The sequence below is a fragment of the Hyperolius riggenbachi genome, chromosome 5 (genome assembly GCF_040937935.1).
Source record: "Hyperolius riggenbachi isolate aHypRig1 chromosome 5, aHypRig1.pri, whole genome shotgun sequence".
Classification (NCBI taxonomy): domain Eukaryota; kingdom Metazoa; phylum Chordata; class Amphibia; order Anura; family Hyperoliidae; genus Hyperolius; species Hyperolius riggenbachi.
This window is the reverse complement of record NC_090650.1, coordinates 109,041,886-109,066,422: the sequence shown is the minus strand read 5'-3', so window position 1 is coordinate 109,066,422 and position 24,537 is coordinate 109,041,886. Positions and strand designations below refer to the sequence as shown.

The 24,537-nt window shown below is 42.9% G+C and overlaps 1 protein-coding gene and 1 long non-coding RNA gene across 7 annotated transcripts in view; one reads left to right on the top strand and one right to left on the bottom strand.

The window, feature by feature from the left end:
- The window catches only part of KCNH8 (potassium voltage-gated channel subfamily H member 8), a 506,682-nt gene that overhangs the window by 22,290 nt on the left and 459,855 nt on the right, over positions 1-24,537 (bottom strand). For all 6 annotated transcript variants that reach the window (XM_068236110.1, XM_068236111.1, XM_068236113.1 and 3 more), the window contains one exon: positions 22,021-22,127. In XM_068236110.1, coding sequence (XP_068092211.1) covers positions 22,021-22,127 — 107 coding nt within the window. The remainder of the gene's footprint in view (positions 1-22,020; positions 22,128-24,537) is intronic.
- Positions 21,314-24,537, top strand: part of LOC137518371 (uncharacterized) — a 137,263-nt gene continuing 134,039 nt past the window's right edge. The window contains exon 1 of the long non-coding RNA XR_011020802.1: positions 21,314-21,385. This is a non-coding gene — a long non-coding RNA (uncharacterized lncRNA). The remainder of the gene's footprint in view (positions 21,386-24,537) is intronic.

Here is a 24,537-nt window from a genome sequence, read left to right as displayed (position 1 = left end):
TTTGTCACCAGTTAGCAGAAATGGAAACTTTTTTTAATCTATTTTTTTTTGTCACAAAGTGTCATTTTCCGCTAACTTGTGACAAAAGATAAAATCTTCTATGAACTCACCATGCCTCTTAGTGAATACTTTGGGGTGTCTTCTTTCCAAAATGGGGTCATTTGGGGGGTATTTATACTATCCTGGAATTCTAGCACCTCATGAAACCTGACAGGTGCTCAGAAATGAGAGAGATGCTTCAAAATGGGAAAATTCTATTTTTGCACCATAGTTTGTAAACGCTATAACTTTTACCCAAACCAATAAATATACACTGAATGGGTTTTTTTTTAATCAAAAACATGTTTGTCCACATTTTTCGCGCTGCATGTATACAGAAATTTTACTTTATTTGAAAAATGTCAGCACAGAAAGTTGAAAAAATCATTTTTTTGCCAAAATTCATGTCTTTTTTGATGAATAGAATAAAAAGTAAAAATCGCAGCAGCAATCAAATAGCACCAAAAGAAAGCTGTATTAGTGACAAGAAAAGGAGGTAAAATTCATTTAGATGGTAGCTTGTATGACTGAGCAATAAACCATTTAAGCTGCAGTGGTCTGAATGGAAAAAAGGCTCTGGTCCTTAAGGGGTGAAAAGACTGCGGTCCCTAAGTGGTTAAAAAGGTCCGATAGTAGAACATTGGTACAATTTCCGATAATTTACTACTTATTTCATATAGTAAAATATTGGTAATATTTAAAGATATTTTACTATAACCTAACCCTACTCTCACACAGAACCCTCCCTCTACTGATGCCGGACCCTAAGACTCCCTGGACCCCTGGTAGTGCCTGACCTTAAGACCCCCCTGGTGGTGTTCAACCTTCCTCCCACCAGGGTTGCTCAACCTTAACCACCCCCTGCCCCGGTGATGCCTATCCTTAACCCCTGCCTGTAGAGGCCTAACCTTACCCCTCCCCCTGTTGATGCCAAACCTTAACCTCCCCTTATGGTGCCTGCCTTAACCCTATCCTGGTAGTACTTAACCCTAAACCCCCCCACCGAAGCCTAACCCTATCATGCCTGCCAGCATCCTGTTGAAGAGGGTACCAAATAAAATAGCAGGGCCGTCTGCTATACAAACTGTGACTAAAAATAGTGGGCATTTTGAGCCCTCTGTTTATAGCCCCAGTTTGCATAGCAGGCGGCAAAGTGCCCGTTATTATATATGGCACCCTTTTTAACAGGAAACGTCTCACCTTGCACCGTTTTCAACTGTTCCTCTCCATAGGGCATAACATAATTGGTTGGTGTAAATGATTGTTCATTTGAGAACACTATGGCACCCTTTTTAACAGGAAACGTCTCACCTTGCACCATTTTCAACTGTTCCTCTCCATAGGGCATAACATAATTGGTTGGTGTAAATGATTGTTCATTTGAGAACACAACTGATTGATAACAATTAAAATGTTTAACTGTTCCAATCAAACAATTAAATTAATTATTGGAAGGATCTTATTGGAATCATGTGTGACCAACTTTACGCCAGCTCTAATCCGTCACATAAGCCTTTTTCCTTGTCATTAAAAACTTTCACCCCTGCAAGAAATATGTTGCTGCATCAGCATCATCTGTTTTTAGGCCTCCAAGCTGTTGTGAATGGATATATCAAGTATGAGGAGCAAGATAATAGCCTTACTACCAAGTTTTTTTAAAGCTGAGGTGCACTTATTTTTTTCTGTAGAATGCCTAATGATTTTTTTATTATATCAAACTTTTATTAAACCATATACCAAAACACAACAAGCAGCAGAGAGCAAAGTTACTCATGCATATAAAGTTATACTACAGAGAAATCATATCAGTCCAAATGTCCATCCAGTGTTCACATATCTCTGTTTTTGAGGAAATAATACACTTCCTACCCAACAGAAATTATTTTTTGAAGCTAAGTGAAATATTAATGATACTCTAAAAATCGTCTATTCATCCTATATAAAACTAAAAGTATCTATAGACTTATCTGTCATGTGGAAGCAAAGCAGCTAAAAAAAAAAACACATCAAAAATGGGTGCCCGCTAAAAAATAGCAGGTGCCGGGTCCACCCACTATGTGAACTGAGGCTACCAATAGCAGGCACAAAGTGTTGTGGTGTGGTTAAGCTTAGAAGGGGTTATTATTTGCCCACCGAGGGGGTTATTAGTTGTCTGCCAGGGAGGTTATTAGTTGTCCAGAGTGGTGGGTTACTAGTTGCCCATGGGGGGGGGGGGGGCGTTATTAGTTGCACGCTTGGGGGTTATTAGTTAGCGTTAGTTGCTCACTGGGGGGGTTATTAGTTTTCCGCCGAGAAAGGGGGTTATTATTTGCCAACCAGGGCAAGGTTCTGTGTTAGAGTAGGTATTTACTGATATTTTACAACAGCTATTTTATGCCTCATTTTAGGGGTCAGCTATATTCAGTTGTAACTTTGAAGCTTCCACAAACATTAAGATTCTGATGAATGACTGTTGTCATAGGTTCCGGAGCAAAAGGCAAATAATAATAGGTAAGGTGACATTCCCGACAGCAACTTTCCCCCAATCTAATAGGATGTGAATTAGCTCCAGGAAGTCTTATCCTTGTTGAAGGATTCCTATAGAGGGCAAACATGACACTCAGGAATCCCCATTATGCCAATATCATCCTGCACCTGGTCTAGATATGTCCTTTACATTTAATATTAGCATTCTGGATGACAATAAGTGCCAGACTGATGATGTCAATGACCCACCCTTTTGGGAAGAATCCAATTTAGTCCATTTTTTATATTACTTTCAATTTCTTTAGAAAGACAGGAAGTAAGGATAGAAAACATATGATTAATGATGACTGACAGGGGCCTATAACTTGCTGGATTCAGATACTAGGCTATTGCCTCTTGTAACATAATGATGCTATGTAACTAAATAGGGAGACAATATATGTGAGCATTTTTAGTATATTGAGAAAAACATCAGGCTCCAAGGTTTTAGAAATTAAGTTTTATGACTTCACTTACTCTCTTTTGATACATTTTTAGAGCTGTTAAGTATCTAAGTATGTATATTTCACAACTAATTGGGGAAGGTCTGAACATTTTTTATATCTAAACATTTAGAATACTTCAAAAAGTGCTTAAAAAAACAGTTCAAGCCATGCCCAGCAAATGACCAATGAAAATGATCCAGACAGTGGACAATGGGGAGCAACGGTGGGAGCTTCAAAGATGCTTTGCACAGTAATTACAGTGACACATACGCTGTAATAACATTGTGGCGAGAGGTGGTGGGTGTTTAGTGGTGGTATGTATATTGAAAGGGGTGATGGTGCAGCTGCATGGGGTGTTTCGGCGATGTACGGTGGCCCAACGGGGAGCTCTAGGGGTCTCCTTATTAAAGAAGATGCCCAGATGCAGCAGCGAAAGATGGCGGCGAAGTTTGGTGGGTGTGTGCGCAGATCTCTGGGGAGTGAGGCCATGGTGCTAAAGGACAGCACCACAGCGTAAAGCCTCACTCCCCATTACCGGGTAAATGGGAGCATTGCCTGAGTAATGCTCCCTAACGAACGGCCATCACAGGAAGGAAACTGGCAATAGGATTTGCCGATAATCTTCACGCAATGGCAAGGTGATAAGTAGCTCGCATCTAAAAGCTTCTTATCACCTTGAATAGAATATGGCCCTAGTGTTTTACATACCAAAAACCAAAACAAAACAAAAACACTATTATCCTAGCAAGAATCAACATACTTAACAGATGGCATGTCATTTTTAAATTTATTGCAAGAATACATTTTTAAAACACTCAGGGCCTGATGCTATTCGAGGTGATAAGTAGCTTGCACAACGCTCCCATATCCCAGGCAATGGAAAGCAAGGTTTTGTGCTGTGATGCTGTCCTTCAGCACCACAGCACTGCTACCTTGCTTCCCTGAAGATGTGTGTCCACCACAAAATCCAGCAGGATACCAACCCCTTACCAACGTCAGCTGCAGCATGCCTGGCACTGCTGGCATCGCCAGCCTTGGGCCACTGTACACCACCGGTGTGACCTGCCGTGACAGCCTAACAGTGCAGTGCAACCTAACATCCACCGCCCCTTGCTATGGCTCCTGTCTTGTAAATGGCTGTGAGCCCTGGCAAAGCATCTTTGAAGTTCAGACTGGGGCTCCCCATTGGTCCGCTGTTTGGACCAATAAAAATCCAGGATTCAGATTTTTTGTGTCGGTACTGCGGGACAGACCAACGGTAGAATGCAAAGTGCAATTTTTTTAAATCCTGCTTAGGGCTAAATGCAATTAAATCATCACCTGATTATCAGACTCACTAGCCTTTAAAGCTGGTGAGTCTGCTTACAATTGCATCATGCACTAAATGTATTTTCGGTATTTATTCAGTGTACAATAGAATCATCTCCATTGATTTACTTTATTATTGCATACTTGCACACTACAAATTACACTAATACTCAGATGTTGGGATTAATGCTTAATTATAAAATCCTATTCTTTACAGGTATAAACTCAAAGATATTCTATATTTACACATGCTAACACCAGACTGATGATTAAATAAATAAACTCTCCAATTATTTTCAGCTTGTTGACAGAAACAGACATAGTGGCAGCAGCTTTCCAATTACAAGAACATATCAACAATAAGAAAGACACAGCAGGAAAGATCACACAGCGGTAACAGAGTTACTTGCCAGCAGTTGAGTTAATGAATACGTTGCTGGGAGGGGTTTGACGTGGCATTATATTGCTGCTCTGTATGTGATGCTGAGGAGACACTTTTAGCACAGCATTGCGTACTGTAAAAATGTTTTCCCAACAGGCGCTGATCTAACTACTAGAGGGAATTATGGCCTTGCTCCCCTCCCCCCACTGCCGAGCTATGCAAGAGCACGTTTAATAAAGCTCAGTGAGTTTTAGTCTGTGCCTAATTTGCACTGACCTAGAAGTTCACATATATCCTTATTTTTTCCTTTTTTAATGAATGATTGCCAGCTTAGTTATTACCTTGCATAAAAAAATGTAATTTGCTGAGGCTTATTCAAATGATTGTATCCATTTAAGTATATGATCTGTGTCCTTGCATGCAGTCATCCTCACAAATACAACAACTTATTTTTGATCCTTTGTAAATGCATGCTACAATTATAACTGTTATGATTATGAAACTACATAGTACACAGGTTTCCATTAAAGGACCACTACTGTACAAAATTGTAACATTTAAAATACATACATATAAAATGTACATTTCCTCCCAGAGTGAAATGCACTATAAAAAGCGTTTCTCCTATGTGGCTATCACTTACAATAGGTGGTTAAAAGCTGACAGATCTGGCAGGTTTTGGACTCATTGGCGTACCTAGGGAGTTTGACACCCGGTGCTGATTATTTACAGACACCCCCCCCCCCCCCAAAAAAAAAACCAACCAATTTTTTGATGGGAGGGTTGATGGGTTGGGGCACCAAGCATGTCACTGCACATTTTACACAACTATGAAAAAATGTCCCAGGTGGAAGAATACAGTGACTGAGCGCTGCAGCGGCACCCCTAGCCATGGCTGCACCCAGTGCTGTGAGCACCTGCAGCCTTGTGGTGGGTATGCCACTGTTTGGACTAGTTCATATCCAAATGTAGGAATCTCAGTGTTTTCTTTATTCTTCACAAAGGAATAAAGAAAACACTGGGACTACCCCTGGAAAGGACCATTATAAGGATTTTGGCTGACCTCACTACTCGACCATTACAGTATTCTGGCAGTTAGACTGACCAAATGTTATTCAGTAATCGCTTTTTGTAAATAAATATATACCTGAGTATCTCCCATAAGGAGATGAACTAGTCCAACACTTTTTACTACCTACTGTAAGCGGCAGTGACATGGGAAAAAGGTAATTTTTAGTGCATTTTACCCTACATTTTATATACACTTATTTTAAAATTTACAATTTTCTCAATTGTAAATCTCAATAATTCTCCTTTAAAAATACTTTGTGAGTAGCATTACCATCTAAAAGCCAGGTTCACAAATCCTTACCCTGGCTCCTATCAGTATTGCTAATACAGTTTAAAAAAAACATCAGATACCATACTTTTAGGTTATGTAAATGGATCTTCGACTTAACTTTAGCTGTCATTTAAGCCTTGGTTTAAATTAAAGTTAAAATCACTTATCTTGCTGTCTGTGGCAAGGACCTCATTCATCTATATCTCATATGTGAGATTGGTGGAAAGGGAGTTTATGGGCTATAGTGACTAAAGATTGTTACATTTTCCATGTGCAGGAAGTACACAGCAACTTTACTTACTTACACTGAGCTGACTACATTGCGCACCTTGTGCAATTAGCCATGTGCAGGGAGCACACAGCAACTTTACTTACTTATGCTGGGGATACACTGCTCGATTAGCCGCCGGATCGACCCCAGACGCGTCCCTGCCGCGTCCCCGCTCGTTCACGCATGCGCGCGGATCGATTACCGCTCGCCCCGCCGTCGCTTCCTTATCAGAGCACGATTCCCTGCCATTGTCCACAGGCGGGAATCGAGCGGGCGGGGTTGAGCGGCTTGATCGGGCTAGCTGAATATTATCAGCTGGCCGGATCAGCTGGTCAATACACGGTACAGAAACGTGTACCTTGTGCAAATAGCCATGTGCAGGGAACACACAGCAACTATACTCACTTACGCTGACTACATGGCGCACCTTGTGCAAATAGTCATGTGCAGGGAGCACACAGCAACTTTACTCACTTACGCTGACTACATGGCGCACCTTGTGCAAATAGCTATGTGCAGGGAGCACACAGCAACTATACTCACTTACGCTGACTACATGGCGCACCTTGTGCAAATAGCCATGTGCAGGGAACACACAGCAACCTTACTTACTTACGCTGACTACATGGCGCACCTTGTGCAAATAGCTATGTGCAGGGAGCACACAGCAACTATACTCACTTACGCTGACTACATGGCGCACCTTGTGCAAATAGCTATGTGCAGGGAGCACACAGCAACTATACTCACTTACGCTGACTACATGGCGCTAGTGTTGGGCGAACAGTGTTCGCCACTGTTCGGGTTCTGCAGAACATCACCCTGTTCGGGTGATGTTCGCGTTCGGCCGAACACCTGATGGTGTTCGGCCTTTTAAGTTCGGGTTCGCCCCGAACTACTAAATGGCTGTTCGACCGAATACTGCCCCCCTATGGGGTCGTAGGCATAAGGGGGGAGCATGCCCCGATCGCGGGGGGGGGGGTCGGAAATTCCCCCCACCCCCTCCGCTAGCGCTCCCCCCTCTGCCCGCTTCCCCATACAAAAGTTTAAGGAAGTAAAACCTTAGTGGGTGGCTGGCAGTGGGCGGCACTATGAAGTGAGTGACTGAGGAGGAGGAGTCCGGAGAGTGACGCGTTGAGGGAGGCCGGGCAGCGGGCGGTTCAGCAGTAGTACGGTACTACTGCTGAACCACCCGCTGCCCGGCCTCCCTCAACGCGTCACTCTCCGCACTCCTCCTCCTCAGTCACTCACTTCATAGTGCCGCCCACTGCCAGCCACCCACTACCACCGGTACTGTTTTACTTCCTTAAACTTTTGTATGGGGAAGCGGGCAGAGGGGGGAGCGCTAGCGGAGGGGGTGGGGGGAATTTCCGCCCCCCCCCCCCCCCCCGCGATCGGGGCATGCTCCCCCCTTATGCCTGCGACCCCATAGGGCCCCCAGAAGCGGGATGTTCGGGGAGTTCGGGGTTCGGCCCGAACATGCCGAACATCGCGGCCATGTTCGGCGAACTTTACCGAACCCGAACATCCAGGTGTTCGCCCAACACTACATGGCGCACCTTGTGCAAATAGTCATGTGCAGGGAGCACACAGCAACTTTACTTACTTACGCTTACTACAAGGCGCACCTTGGACAAATAGCCATGTGCAGGGAGCACACAACAACCTTACTCACTTACGCTGACTACAAGGCGCACCTTGTGCAAATAGCCATGTGCAGGGAGCACACAGCAACTTTACTCACTTACGCTGACTACAAGGCGCACCTTGTGCAAATAGCCATGTGCAGGGAGCACACAGCAACTTTACTCACTTACGCTGACTACAAGGCGCACCTTGGGCAAATAGCCATGTGCAGGGAGCACACAACAACCTTACTTACATTCGCTGAGTACATGGCGCACCTTGTGCAAATAGCCATGTGAATGGAGCACACAGCAACTTAACTCACTTGCGCTGTCTACATGGCACACCTTGGGCAATTATCCATGTGCAGGGAGCACACAGCAACTTTACTTACATTGGCTGACTACATGGCGCACCTTAAGCAAATAGTCATATGGACGGAGCACACTGCAACTTTACTCACTTACGCTAACTTCATGGCGCACCTTGGGAAATTAGCTCAAACCACCTTTTCCAGGTAATGTGAGCATTGCTAGGGTAACGTGCATTAAGGTGCACATTGTGCAGTATGTAGTCTGTGTAATTAACAGTAAAATTGATGTACACTTCCTGTACATGACAACTTTACCAATCTTCAGTGAATATGGCCGATTGGGCCTGCACTATACTAACAGTAAAGTTGCTGTACATAGGTAGCACAAAGCAATTTTACTGTTAGTAACACCAGGAGAACACCGCCCATTAACCCATTAGCACCAAACACATTACCACAGTGTCGCACGCATTGCTATGGTAATGCTCGTTACACTTACACCATACCATAGCAACGTGTGCACTAACCAAATAATGTATGTGGGTAACGAGAACCTGAGGTGGGCTCAAAAATTTTAAAAAAAAGTAGGCTACCTGATCCGCGGGGCTGAACGGATCAGGTATCCTCAAAAGCCGCCGCTCCCCGCTGCTCCCGTGGGGCCCAATGGCCCACTTTCACTTTTGTGACCTCTGAGTCACGACGCAGCACTGAGAGACTGTGTGTCTCTCATAGCGTGCAGGGAGGTGAGGGAGTGTCAGGAGGTGTGGCTAGGGAGAGAGAGCTGCCCAATGGCAGCTCAGGAAACCCTACAGGAATGCCCCTGGTGGGCGTTTTGTAAAGGGAATTCCTCTCCGCTGTGTTTACCTCCGAGTTAGCAACAAATCTTGTCAATGAACTCGGGGGGCTGTAGCACGGCGGTGGGGTGAGGAGGGCAGAGAGCGGTGGTGTGGGGACACAGAGGCATGTCATTAGACAGAGGACATACCTCTGTGTCCCATCTGCCCCCCAAAGATCCACCTCGGGTTCCCTTTAAGGGGCGGTGTTCCTCTAACATTAGTAATGGTAAAACTGCAGTGCACTGCCTGCGCACAGCAACTTTCCCAGTGCATAGTGCGTCACACCCTATGTCACTAACCTATAAAGTAATCCACTTTGCTTAGGGGTTTAAGTACTGAGAGAAACTATGTTGAATATTCACTTAACCACTGTTTTGGGCATTAGCATGGTAAACAGAATATTTCTTTTTAGACATTATTACTAATAATAGAAAATTCCAGACATGAAAGTTGCATTTAGCTTTTCTTATGGTAGTTCTGCTTTCATCACTTCAAATACAACCTTTTTAAACTTCTGCTTCTGAGAATGATCAAAAGATTCCAGGCTTTCAAAATGCTAACTGCACCATGTTATTTAGTCAATCTATCCAACCAACTAATTAATCTTTTTTTATTGCATCCCATATTTTAACAGATTTTTTTTAGAAGAAAAAGAAAAATGTGCCATTTGTGGCATAATGCATTTTTGTTGTTTCATTAGAAAATAATACAGAATATGAGCTACATACTGATTTTTCTTTTCTAAAATGCATTTTTTTTTTGTTTGACTAGAGTACGTCCTCTCTGCTCCAAAAGATACGCAACAGCATAATAACCTTTAAAGTAAAACATTGCTTGGTTATACCTGATAGAAATCCTAAAATAAGCCTCCAGTGTTTCTACTTATGCTTTCATGGAAGCAGACATATTGTTAACATCCTGTGCTTTGCAAATGAGCTTATACGCTTTATCTGCCACTGCAGTCAGGTGACCCAGGGGAGAGATCAAATTACAACTTGTGATTAGACTGAAACGAGGGGGAATTAGACATGCTAAACTCTCTAAATACATACAGGGTGCATTTCTCTAAGTCTTCCTTCTTTCCTGTGCAAGATTTCTGGTCCACTTTAATCATGGAACTAGAAGCCACATGATCAAGACAAAATCCACACGAGTAAGTTAAATGGAAGTCATCACTGGTATTCTTCATAATACTTGCACGCTAGGTTTCCTTTAATGTTTCAAAAGGTAAGTATTTTTATTACCCCACAGAGATGAAGAAGGAAATTCTTAACAATTTTTCATGTTAATGAAATAGACTTTGCTTTTTGGTGACCCATTTTATCTAATAGTGTAATTTTTTCTCAAGTAAATCAGATCTATATAATAATGTATCAAGTGGTATTTTCCCTTGTGTGGCAAATTATGCTGGCTGATAAATTTGGGTCAATGAGCTGTCATATTGCATAGACAACATACAGTTAGACTTAATGTCAAGGGGGAAATTTCATTTCCTATGAAACACAAGTGACTATGCTGGGCATTTCCCAAGAAAGAATAATTTAAACTGCAGAGTCAGTCCTGTTACTTTTAACCCCTATATGTTGTACCTTTGTAAAAAGCTTTGTGTGGTTTTTTGCAGGGTTTAGATTGCGTAACTGTTGTACGCAAATATTTCATTTTTTTAAGTATGCCTTTTGTTTGGTTTTACAAATGTAAAATTACCATTTAATCTCACCCTTTTGTGTCTTGGAATTTGTTCATTTTCTGTCTTCGAATTTGTTACATATTTTATTCCTTCCTTATGCTACATTTGTCACAGTAATTACTAGGGGCCTGATTCACAAAGCGGTGCTAACAGTTAGCACGCTGGTGAAAAGCCCTTTATCATGCCTAAACTCAGTTTAGGCATGATAAGTTTAGCTGTGATAAGTTTAGGTGTGATAAGTTTAGGCATGATAAGTTTAGGTGTGATAAGTTTTTAGGCGTGATAAGTTTAAGCACCAACTGGGTTAGCACCGCAGTGCACAGCTGATCAAAAGTTTTGCGCTAGCAAAGTCTGGTGCACTTTGCATAGAGTTTAATGGCGCTGCTTTGCGTGCGGGACTTTGCGCGCGATCTAAACTTATCTAAACTTATCATGTCTAAACTTATCATGCCTAAACTTATCATGCCTAAACTGAGTTTAGGCATGATAAAAATGGTTATCACGCCTAAAGTCTTTCACTGGGTTATCACCGCTTTGTGAATCGAGCCCTATGTCTACCAATTCTGTATTTTGTACCAGTGTCTATATTTGGTGTATTCTACTGTCTGTATTATAATGTACTCCATGTTTGATTCTTACTTTGTACAGTGCCATGGTATATAATGGTGCTTTATAAATCAATTTATGCCATGGTACCATACACTGATGCATATTAATAAATTACAGTATATTATATTGTATATTGTCATTGGTACTGTACCTGATATCAATGCTTACTGTGGAATTAGGATACCAGACCTATGAAGCATGCTGATTTATTAACATTTCTTGAACAAAACTGTAGAACTTACTGTATATAAGTTTCATGTGTGAATTCTTACATGGTTAATCAATGTGCCATAGAAGAGATGTGCGTTTAGCACCACAGGCATTCTTGTGGACTTATAATACATTTTGGGGTTGGGATTTTATCCACATTAAAATCTGTTAAGGTTTACTCTAACATTAGTATAAGACCCATTCCATAAGGAAACTGCTGGCATTGGATATACCGTATGCATACAGTGGCTTGCAAAAGTATTCGGCCCCCTTGAAGTTTTCTACATTTTGTCACATTACTGCCACAAACATGAATCAATTTTATTGGAATTCCACGTGAAAGACCAATACAAAGTGGTGTACACGTGAGAAGTGGAATGAAAATCATACATGATTCCAAACATTTTTTACAAATCAATAATTGGAAAGTGGGGTGTGCGTAATTATTCAGCCCCCTGAGTCAATACTTTGTAGAACCACCGTTTGCTGCAATTACAGCTGCCAGTCTTTTAGGGTATGTCTCTACCAGCTTTGCACATCTAGAGACTGAAATCCTTGCCCATTCTTCTTTGCAAAACAGCTCCAGCTCATTCAGATTAGATGGACAGCGTTTGTGAACAGCAGTTTTCAGATCTTGCCACAGATTCTCGATTGGATTTAGATCTGGACTTTGACTGGGCCATTGTAACACATAGATATGTTTTGTTTTAAACCATTCCATTGTTGCCCTGGCTTTATCTTTAGGGTCGTTGTCCTGCTGGAAGGTGAACCTCCACCCCAGTCTCAAATCTTATGCAGACTCCAAGAGGTTTTCTTCTAAGATTGCCCTATATTTGGCTCCATCCATCTTCCCATCAACTTTGACCAGCTTCCCTGTCCCTGCTAAAGTGAAGCAACCCAAGAGCATGATGCTGCCACCATCATATTTGACAGTGGGGATGGTGTGTTCTGAGTGATGTGCAGTGTTAGTTTTCTGCCACACATAGCGTTTTGCATTTTGGCCAAAACGTTCCATTTTGGTCTCATCTGATCAGAGCACCTTCTTCCACATGTTTGCTGTGTCCCCACATGGCTTGTGGCAAACTGCAAACGGGACTTCCCTGACCTGTCTGGTGTGTTCTTTGGACTTCATGGTGTTGTTGCTCCCAATATTCTCTTAGACAACCTCTGAGGCCGTCATAGAGCAGCTGTATTTGTACTGACCTTAGATTACACACAGGTGTACTCTATTTAGTCATTAGCACCCATCAGGCAATGTCTATGGGCAACTGACTGCACTCAGACCAAAAGGGGCTAAATAATTATGCACACCCCACTTTGTGGCTGTTTATTTGTAAAAAAAATGTTTGGAATCATGTATGATTTTCGTTCCACTTCTCACATGTACACCACTTTGTATTGGTCTTTCACGTGAAATTCCAAAAAAATTGATTCATGTTTGTGGCAGTAATATGACAAGATGTGGAAAACTTCAAGGGGGGCGAATACTTTTGCAAGCCACTGTATATTGGATATACAGTATATTGCCTGTAGATTTATTGTCTTTAGCTGGGATAAAACAAAATTGCAACCCCAACAGCACATTATTGCAGTTAGCGTATGTACAGTGTAAAAGACCCTTGCAGGCTAACATAAACTGCTTTATTTTTTATGAATTACATTTTCCAATTGTAAGCAACATACGTAGCACTTTTATTGCTGTCTGTGAAAGAAGCTACGAAACTGTGTATAATTTGCATGCGCAACGGCTATTTTGAATATGCCTGATTGACATCACTTTAGCAGCTTCCGTAACCCAATTTAATTATTTCTGCTTGATGAAAGGCATCTCTTTGTGAGAGGCCTAAAAACAAACTGATCAGTTTGTTAACTTATATAGAATTCCAAGAAATGTATTTGCAACATCGTTCACAAACCGCAAAATCTCAGATCACTTTTAGCATTCCAACACAATTTCTATTTCCCCTGTCCCACTGAAAGAAGTATTGCTGACAATATTAACAGTCCATTTCTATTACAAACCAAGCCAAGTTTTTGTAATACCAATTACATGAAAAGCTCACATATTTTCTTGCCAGGCATTTGGAATCTGTGACCGTACACTTAAATCTATTATGCAGTTTGGCGCATTGATTTACAGCATCATATTTAATTGTGTTAAGCTGCATTCATAGAGGCTTTTTTGGATGGTAAAAATCTTCTCATCATCTGCCATTAACATCCTTTATCTTCCAATATCTTGTCCTCCATTAATGGCTCATATTGAAATGTTTTTTTTTTCATTATTTTTCCAATTTGTTTTCTCCCCTCCAAAAAATGTAATACATGCAACTTAGCTCTAAAGGTTCTCTCCATTCACATTCAAACCCAAGTTAAAATGTAGATTATTATTATTTATTATTATTATTATTATAGTATATTAAGCAAAGAGTGTGTGCTCTGAGAATGCAAAACCTGCACCAAGAATTGCCCTACTGTCTTCTTTCCTGTGATCCTTAGTGGACAAGCATCATTGTAGAGAGAACACATATGGGGATTAGTTACTCCAATTCACCATTGAGTTCTTAACATGGATTCAGAAAAACATATTACAATTAACGCACATCACTAGCAGAAATCAGGGACCTTTTGGTGATGTAATTTTGTACCCCATTAGAAGGACCAGTATGATAAGTAGGAATGTATCTGTTCTCATTACTGACTGAAATTTTATCAGTAAGCTATACCGTAGGACTAGTAATGCATCACACTAGAGATGGTTTAGAAGCTTCTTTATGATTAAATTGGACTATATTAAGAAGAATGACAATGGCCATAGCTGACATTGTTCCCTTGATGTAAACTGGTCCTTTGACTAATAAACATGCACCTGATTGACAATCTTAGTCACTGTCATAAGAAAAAAAAACGTACACCCACTTTCAAATTAATGGTTGTAGAGTATTTAGCAGGTTCTAAATTGATTTAAATCTAACCATGGATGTAACTCATCACATAACAGATTCCACAATCTATTCCACTATATATTTAAAAGTAATGGAGGCAAAATGGAAAAACCGTGAAAAAAAATGAATTATGCTCCAATGATTCAAGAATTTTTGGAACCATCTTAAGCTTAAAGGGAACCAGAGACGAAGCATAGGTAAAAAAATTTAAAAAGATTTTATACATACCTGGGGCTTCCTCCAGCCTCATAAGCCTGGATCGCTCACACAGTACGGAGGGAGCGCACTGGCTCGACTGGCGGAAATTATGGGACCCAGTATCGGCGGACAGAGGCATCGGAGGACGGTGGCGTGGGAGCGATCCAGGCTTATGGAGCTGGAGGAAGCCCCAGGTATGTATAAATCTATTTCTTCTTCGTCTCTGGTTCTCTTTAAAGTGGTCATTTAAATTTATAAAGTTTCTTCAACACTTGAAGGTTTACAGACATTTATTTATGGACAGCTGTAAGGATTTTCCCACTATTGTGTGTGTTTGCTAGTGGCAAACTTTAGTCCCATGATGCCCAACATGACTTTTAAGCTAAGTGAGGTAGGAGAGTCAGGCCCTTTGCACTTATCTGATGAAGGGGACCTACAATGGCCCCGAAACAATTGTCATGCTGTGTATCTGACATATGATGGATTAATAAACAACTACTTGCTCGACTGAGAAGCTGGTGTGCGAGCCCACTCTCCTACCTCACCTACAAGTATTGGATGTTTGCTTAGCATCCAGGACTCAGCACCCTACTTTTGAAAACGGAAAGGTGTGCCGCTCCTACCCTTGTTGCTACATTGACTTTTAAGCTAAGGTCAACTGAATTGGTCAGCAGTAACTGGATAGTGTACAGCTTAACCACCATGGCGTTCTATTAAGATCGCCAGGGCGGCTGCGGGAGGGTTTTTTTTTAATTAAAAAAAAACTATTCCATGCAGCCAACTGAAAGTTGGCTGCATGAAAGCCCACTAGAGGGCGCTCCGGACGCATCATTCTGATCGCCTCCGGCGATCAGAATTAACAAGGAAGGCCGCAATGAGCGGCCTTCCTTGTTTTGCTTATCTTGTCGCCATGGTGACGAGCGGAGTGACGTCATGGACATCAGCCGACATCCTGACGTCAGCCGCCTCCGATCCAGCCCTTAGCGCTGGCCGGAACTGTTTGTTCCGGCTACGCTGGGCTCGAGCGGCTGGGGGGACCCTCTTTCGACGCTGCACGCGGCGGATCGCCGTGCTGCGGTGGCGATCAGGTAGCACACGCGGCTGGCAAAGTGCCGGCTGCGTGTGCTGCTTTTTATTTCATCAAAATTGGCCCAGCAGGGCCTGAGCGGCAGCCTCCAGTGGTGATTGACGAGCTGAGCTCGTCCACACCGCCCGGCTGGTTAAGGGCTCTGCCTCTAAGACAGGAGACCATGGTTTGAATATCAGCTCTTCCTGTTCAGTAAGCCAGCCCTAATTCAGTAGGAGACCTTGGGCAAGACCTCCTAACATGTCTACTGCCTACTGAGGGCACCCTAGTGGCTGCAGCTCTAGTGCTTTGAGTCCACCAGGAGAAAAATGAGATATAAATGTTCTGTGTCTTGAATTGGAATGGCTTCAGATTGAAAGGCACCAAAAAATCTTTCTGATGATGCATTTTGACTTGTGTAATTGTTCATATAAGGATATATTTACTAGGATAAACTATATTTAACCACATAAGGACCAGGCTTGTTTTTCCTGATCTGTGCTGCGTGGGCTCTCCAGCCACAGCACAGATCACCTTGCAGCCAGGGCGACCAGACTTCCCCCCTTTTTTCCCCACTAGGGGGATGTCCTGCTGGGGTGGTCTGATTGCCGCCGGCTGTCTGCGTGTAGCGGGGGGAGGCTCTTGAAGCCCCCCCCTCCGCAGCAATTTTCCGCCTCCCTCTCTTTCCCTCCCTCCCCTTCTTCCCATGGGCGGCACAGGACGGTGAACCGTCCTGTACCGCCTCTGATAGGCTTCAGCCTATCAGATGCCGGCGATCCCCGGCAAATCAGAGGCCGGGGATCGCTGATCTCCTTTACAGCAGCGCCTTGCGACGTAAACACTCGGGATTTCTTCCCCGCGTGTTTACATTTAGCCTGCGAGCCACGATTGAAGGCTCGCAGGCTGTTCATGGAGACACCCTCCGGAAACTGACATAGAACCGCCGCTCGAACGATTGGCCGTTTCCATGTAAAACCACTTATGTCCTGCTGCCTATCAGCGTTAGGCGGTCGTTAAGTGGTTAAAGGACAACTGAAGTGAGAGGTATATGGAGGCTGCCATATTTATTTCCTTTTAAACAATACCAGTTGCCTGGCATCCCTGCTGGTCTATTTGGCTGTAGTGGTGTCTAAATAACACCACAAACAAGCATGGAGCTAATCTTGTCAGATCTGACAATAATGTCACAAACACCTGATCTGCATATGCTTGTTCAGGGTCTGTGGCTAAACATATTAGAGGCAGGGCTGCCAGGCAACTGGCATTGCTTAAAAGAATATAAATATGGCAGCCTCCATATACCTCTTGCTTCAGTTGTCCTTTAATTATAAAATCTATTGAGGAGTTTTTTTTTTATAATTTCCTGATGAATAATATCTTTACATTGATACAGCGGGATGGGAAAGTTTGGGCAACCTTGTTAATCATCATGATTTTCCTGTATAAATCGTTGGTTGTTACGTTAACAAATGTCAGTTAAATATATCATATAGGAGACACACACAGTGATATTTGAGAAGTGAAATGATGTGTATTGGATTTACAGAAAGTGCGCAATAATTGTTTAAATAACATTAGGCAGGTGCATAAATGTAGGCACTGTTGTCAATTTGGTAAGCTCAGTGACCCCTGACCCACATACACAGGTGAATCCAATTATGAGAAAGAGTATTTAACTGGGTCAATTGTAAGTTTCTCTTCTCTTTTAATTTTCTCTGAAGAGTAGCAACATGAGGGTCTCAAAACAATTATCAAATGACCTAAAGACAAAGATTGTTCACCACCATGGTTTAGGGGAAGGATACAGAAAGCTGTCTCAGAGATTTCAGCTGTCTGTTTCCACAGCTAGGTACATATTGAGGAAATGGAACTCCACAGGCTCAGTTCAAGTTAAGGCTCAAAGTGGCAGACCAAGAAAATTCTTGGATAGACAGAAGCGACGTATGGTGAGAACAGTCAGAGTCAACTCACAGACCAGCACCAAAGACCTACAACATCATCTTGCTGCAGATGGAGTCACTGTGCATCATTAAACCATTTGGCGCACTTTACACAAGGAGATGCTGTATGCAGAGGAAGCCTTTTCTCCACCCACAGCACAAACAGAGCCCCTTGAGGTATGCTAAAGCGCATTTGAACAAGCCAGCTTCGTTTTGGAATAAGGTGCTGTGGACTGATGAAACTAAAATTGAGTTATTTGGGCATAACAAGGGGACGTTATGCATGGAGGAATAAAACACAGCATTCCAAGGAAAACACCTGCTACCTACAGTAAAATTTGGTGGTGGTTCCATCATGCTGTGGGGCTGTGTGGCCAGTGCAGGGACTGGGAATCTTGCCAAAGTTGAGGGATGCATGGATTCCACTCAGTATCAGCAGATTCTGGAGACCAATGTCCAGGAATCAGTGACAAAGCTGAAGCTGCACCGGGGCTGGATCTTTCATCAAGACAACGACCCTAAACACTGCTCAAAATCCACTAAGGCATTCATGCAGAGGAACAAGTACACGGTTCTGGAATGGCCATCTCAGTCCCCAGACCTGATTATAATTAAAAATCTGTAATGTGAGTTGAAGAGAGCTGTCCATGCTCGGAAGCCATCAAACCTGAATGAACTAGAGATGTTTTGTAAAGAGGAATGGTCCAAAATGCCTTCAACCAGAATCCAGACTCTCAATGGAGCCTACAGGAAGCGTTTAGAGGCTGTAATTTCTGCAAAAGGAGGATCTACTAATACTAAATATTGATTCCATTTCTTTTTTGTGGTGCCCAAATTTATGCACTGCCTAATTTTGTTTAAAGCGGATCTGAGGTGAAAAACTAACTATAAAAAGTAATTTGTCTTTATTTAGTTTAGTTAAGTTTAGATGGTTTACAAAAGTAAACTATCAGCAAACACCTTCATCAGTATATAAATATTTTTTCCTGTTATACAATGCCATGTTCTGCTTGTAATAATTACACAGGCAATCTTATCTTTATCTCCACACCTCAGACTGTGGAAACTCCACTCCCCTACACTCCCCTCTCCCTTTTTTTTAGCCTCAGCCTAGCCCGGGACATTGGGGGGTGGCAGCAGGATAGCGGGAGGGGCCCCCAACCCGGGACAGTTGGAGGGCTTGATCCCGGACCCAGACTAATCCTAATCGCCGGCTTGAAGATGACAGGTGATGCTGCTCACGCTAGTATCGCGTGACTTCAGCAGCCCCTGTCCGGAACGCCCATGCCTCCTCCTAAGCTTGCCCCTTCACAGAAAGCCTCCTCCTCTCCACAATCAGGTCCCATGATTCAAAGCTGCATGGGACCTGATGCCGCGGCGTTAGGAGATCTGAGAGGGCGTGGCTTAGTTAGTAAAATCGAAATTAGTCATTATTAGCAATCAAAAAAAATTCAGAAGGTTCCCCATACAATTAATTTTATGTAAGGGGCTCATTACTGATGAATGCAAAAGTTCGTCTCGGATCCACTTTAAACAAATATTGCACTCTTTCTGTTAATCCAATAAACTTCATTTCACTTCTCAAATATCACTGTGTGTGTCTCCTATATGATATATTTAACTGACATTTTGTATCGTAACAACCAACGATTTATTTAGATAAATCATGACAATTAAAAAGGTTGCCCAAACCTTCACATCCCACTGTATATAGAATAGAATTTCAGCATTACCAGATATCATTTGAGTGGCTGCTAGCTTATGTTCTGGCCAATGCAGTACATAGCTATGAGAATGTTCCTTGTACATTGCAATGCCCCCTACCCGGTATCAATGGTTTAAAGAAAGGGCATATCCACTCAAATTTTGACTAAATGTTAGTCAAAACGTATAGTGGGGGCGAACCTCCGATTTTAGGTTCGCGAACTTCCGCGTAAGGTTCGGTTCGCGGAAAAGTTCGCGAACCGCAATAGACTTCAATGGGGATGCGAACTTTGAAAAAAAAAATTATGCTGGTCACAAAAGTGATGGAAAAGATGTTTCAAGGGGTCTAACACCTGGACCCCCAGGTGGAGGAGTGGGATACATGCCAAAAGTCCCCGGGAAAAATCTGGATTTGACGCAAAGCAGCATTTTAAGGGCAGAAATCACATTAAATGCTAAATGACAGGCCTAAAGTGCTTTAAAACATCTTGAATGTGTATACATCAATCAGGTAGTGTAATTAAGGTACTGCTTCACACTGACACACCAAACTCACTGTGTAACGCACCACAAACAGCTGTTTGTGTAGTGACGGCCGTGCTGGACTGGTGCGCACCATGGCGAGAGTGCAGGTTTTGGTGGCTTTACAGCCCATATGGTCGCCTGGCTGATGTAGCTGAATGACAGAACAGGTATACAGTGGCGGGTTCACTGAACACAACAGGTATGCAGTGGCGGGTTCACTGAACAGGAATACAGTGGCGGGTTCACTGAACAGAACAGGTATGCAGTGGCGGGTTCACTGAACAGAACAGGTATGCAGTGGTGGGTTCACAGAACAGGTATGCAGTGGCAGGTTCACTGAACAGGTATACAGTGGCGGGTTCACTGAACAGAACAGGTATACAGTGGCGGGTTCACTGAACAGAACAGGTATGCAGTGGCGGGTTCACTGAACAGTACAGGTATGCAGTGGTGGGTTCACAGAATAGGTATGCAGTGGTGGGTTCACTGAACAGGTATGCAGTGGTGGGTTCACTGAACAGGTATGCAGTGGTGGGTTCACAGTACCGGTATGCAGTGGTGGGTTTACAGAACAGGTATGCAGTGGTGGGTTCACTGAACAGGTATGCAGTGGTGGGTTCACTGAACAGGTATGCAGTGGTGAGTTCACAGTACAGGTATGCAGTGGTGGGTTCACAGAACAGGTATTCAGTGGTGGGTTCACAGTACAGGTATGCAGTGGTGGGTTCACAGAACAGGTATGCAGCCAGGAACAAGCTAAGCCTAACTAATCTTTCCCTATGAGAGACAGTCTGCAGCAGCTCGCCCTACTCTCACTAACGCAGGCACACGAGTGAGCTTAATGGCCGCCGCTGCCTGCCTTTTATTAGGGGGGGAGTGGCTCCAGGGGCTAGTGTAGCCTAATTGGCTACACTGGGCCTGCTGACTGTGATGTAGAGGGTCAAAGTTGACCCTCATGGTGCATTATGGGGTGAACCGAACTTCCGCAAAACTTCGCCTGCGGGACGCGAACGCGAACCACTGAAGTTCGCATGGAACCGTTCGCAGGCGAACTGTTCGGCCCAACTCTATCAAAACGCTCTATTTGTCAACAGATTTTATTTAGAATCAAGGTTAGTATACAATTTAATATTTCATCTATTAAAATATTCTTACAGTGTAAGCCTACCTTCTCTACCCCAGTGTGATGTCACACCTCAGCCAAAATATAAACAGAAAGTAGATGAGCTTGGACATAAAATTAAAAAGCAGATTTTGACTGAGTTATAAAAATAGTGCTGTTGCTGTATATGGTCGTTCAGGAAAATTAGCAAAGATGAGTGACAGTTGGTATAACTAAATGACTGTTGTTAGTAGCTAGCAGAAGATGGTCAAAAATCAGTTATCTCTACCCACCACAGCCTCTCCGTTGTCCAAGCAGTCATTCTTCTTTGGTAAGCACTTTCCCTAGTGATGCTCTGATTCATGCCTTATAGGAAGGTTAAGCATACTTTGTGCACACCACAGTTGTGCTGCACCGACTTTTGGACTGTACCTCTACTGATTACAGTAATATCGTCTGGACATTTATACAACAGCGTCTACTGTTCTTTTTGGATACTGGTGGGGCAATCCTAGGGGTCAGGATCTGCTGGCCACCAATCAGCAAAGTAGTCTGCTGCCCACTTGGGGAAGCAACCCATCATCCCTTGTGTGGTACTCTGGTGAAGACCCATGGCCACTTAGACTCCACCCCTAGGAGAGCCCATGCCAACCACATGAAGCTGAGTCAACAGGTCCTGACCTGAGCCTTCGACCTAAAATATTTATTCGGTCTGTTAATGACATTGTTATTGGCGCTTTTAATGTCACTGTTATTAACAATTTTAATGTAGTGCTCTTCTTACTTTATGGGTGTCTTCATAAAAACTTACTGTACTACACCACATCTTACTTTTCATATCTACACATGTAAGGTTCTGTCAGCCATTCATGGAATAACACAGGATAAGGCATGTTGTAGACAAAGCTAGCAAAAAAAATAATGTTGGTCCATCTATATTATTTAATAAAAAGGTATGCACAGTACCTCCTGTGGTTTGGTTTAACCGCGCTTGTTTCCTCAGTTGATAAGCTTCAAAGTCAAATGCTTGACCTTCTTCAACGCCATTATCATCTTCAATGCCATCAACAACTCTGTTAAATTAAAAATGTAATCACTGTTTAATACATTAAGTATGGTACAAATATTACCTGAAGAGCATCATTTAAATGTGACCTCTATCGAAACGTACACATAAACAATATACTTTAGTTTTCAGTATGATCTGTTATTTATGTTCATAAGTTTGATAACTTAAAATTCTGTAGCTGAGCAAAACTGTAAAAATATGTACAATATGAATTATTGCAGTCTGATATGAGTTCCTTACATATACATTCTCTACTAGACTTCATTCATTTTCTAAAATGTACAGTCTATTTTCCTACAATGCTTAGTGACGTAAATACTACATACTACATACACACTCAATTTCTTTTTGGCTGAAAATGTGGAGTTAGAGTTGGTATCCCTCAACATTGAATTCAACATCCAGTTTTGTGGATCCCAGGACGCTTTCTGTTTTTCTCTGTAAAACAGTTTGTGCTGCTTGTCAGAGAGCTAAGCAGCTTATCTGTACACTGATTGAAAACTGTCAGCTTAACAGACGATAAAAGATTGTTTTAGGCAGCATTTTTTTCCAGGTCTGTGCATAGCTCAGGAATGCTCTGAAATAAACTTATTAAAGTGGATCCGAGATAAACTTTTACTCATTGCATAATTGTGTTCCTTTCATATAGTTTATAGGGCATTCCTCAAGCCAAATACTTTTTTTGTTTTGTTTTAATACTCTGATTCCCTATAAACTAAACAAGCCTCGCCCACATCTTCAGAGTGCCTTGGCGTTCTCAGACTCCTGTAGCAAGGGTTTATGGGAGCTCAGTCTGGTCAGGAGGAGGAGGAGGTTACTAGCCAGAGATTTCAGATGCAGAGGGGAGGAGGGAGGAGGAGAGGGGATTGAGCTGAGGGCTGGAGATGCTATCAGATTGCCTGTGTGTAACGTGACAAACAGAACATGGCTGCCCTCATTGAATCACAGGAATAAATAATCATAAACTGTTGAAGCTGGTTGCAGCTAGATTTGCTGTGTAAACTATCTAAACTTTAGAAAAGATATATAGACAAGTTACTTGTCATAGTTAGTTTTTCATCTCAGATCCACTTTAAACACAAAAGGCACCAATTACACTAAACACAGGCATTGCAAGATAGGGATAGTTTAACAGATGCTAATATATATTTTCTTGACCTAAATGAGCAAACAAGTGCCATTTAAGAATTAAGCCTGGTACACACCTAAAATTTTGATTAAGCTTACTATACTTAAAGAGTAACTGTTAGCCCCAAAAATGAAATTTAAATCTCTATTGCAATGTTTTATTTACTTTTTAAGGGAGCCAAAAAGGCAATGCAGAAGTTAAAAATCAATCTAATTTTTTTACTATGTAGCCTTTTCCCCAGGACGCAAAGCCGCATAACAGATACTGCTGAGCATGCAGAGCATGCCTATGTCTGCCCGACCCCCCTCTCCCCCCCAGGACCAGGTGCCAATATATTCTCACCCCAAACAGCTGACACGGAGAGAAAGCGGGAGCGGAGTACATCTACACACTTCCAGCGCCGCCACCGCAGAGCAGCCGCCGCCGAGTCACATGTGAGAGAATCACAAGCAGGAGAGAGATGCACGGCGGCGGCTGCTCTGCGGTGGCGGCGCTGGAAGTGTGTAGATGTACTCCGCTCCCGCTCTCTCTCCGTGTCAGCTGTTTGGGGTGAGAATATATCGGCACCTGGTCCTGGGGGGGAGAGGGGGGTCAGGCAGACATGGGCATGCTCTGCATGCTCAGCAGTATCTGTTATGCGGCTTTGCGTCCTGGGGAAAAGGCTACATAGTAAAAAAATTAGATTGATTTTTAACTTCTGCATTGCCTTTTTGGCTCCCTTAAAAAGTATTCGGTATGGCCCATGAACTTCTGAGGTCCTTCTACTCTGCTACAATCGAGTCGGTCCTCTGCTCATCCATTTTGGTCTGGTTCGCTAGCTGCACCGTCAGCGACAGATACAAACTCCAGAGGGTCATCAGCTCAGCGGAGAGGATTATTGGAAAACCCCTCCCCCCTCTAGATCTCATCTATAACACCAGACTGCGTAACAGAGCATTGAAAATTGTGGGCGACCCCTCTCACCCTGGTCACAGTTCTTTCAGCCGACTCAAACTGGGCCGGAGGTTCCGGTCCATCCCTGCCAAGACTACCAGGCGCATGAACACTTTTTTTCCCACAGCCGTTAGGCTCTTGAACGCTTCCCACTCCTCTAACCCCCCCACCCTGCTTCCATCTACGGACTAATACCTGACTTCGGCTGCGGCCGCTCCTGCTTACTTGCTTACTGCTTGCCTGGTTGTACTAGTTTCACTATCCTCTGTTACTGCAAATGTTGAATTACCCCTGTTCTGTTGTATTGCCCGTGTTCTGTTGTACTCTGTATCATCTTGTATGTTGTATTATT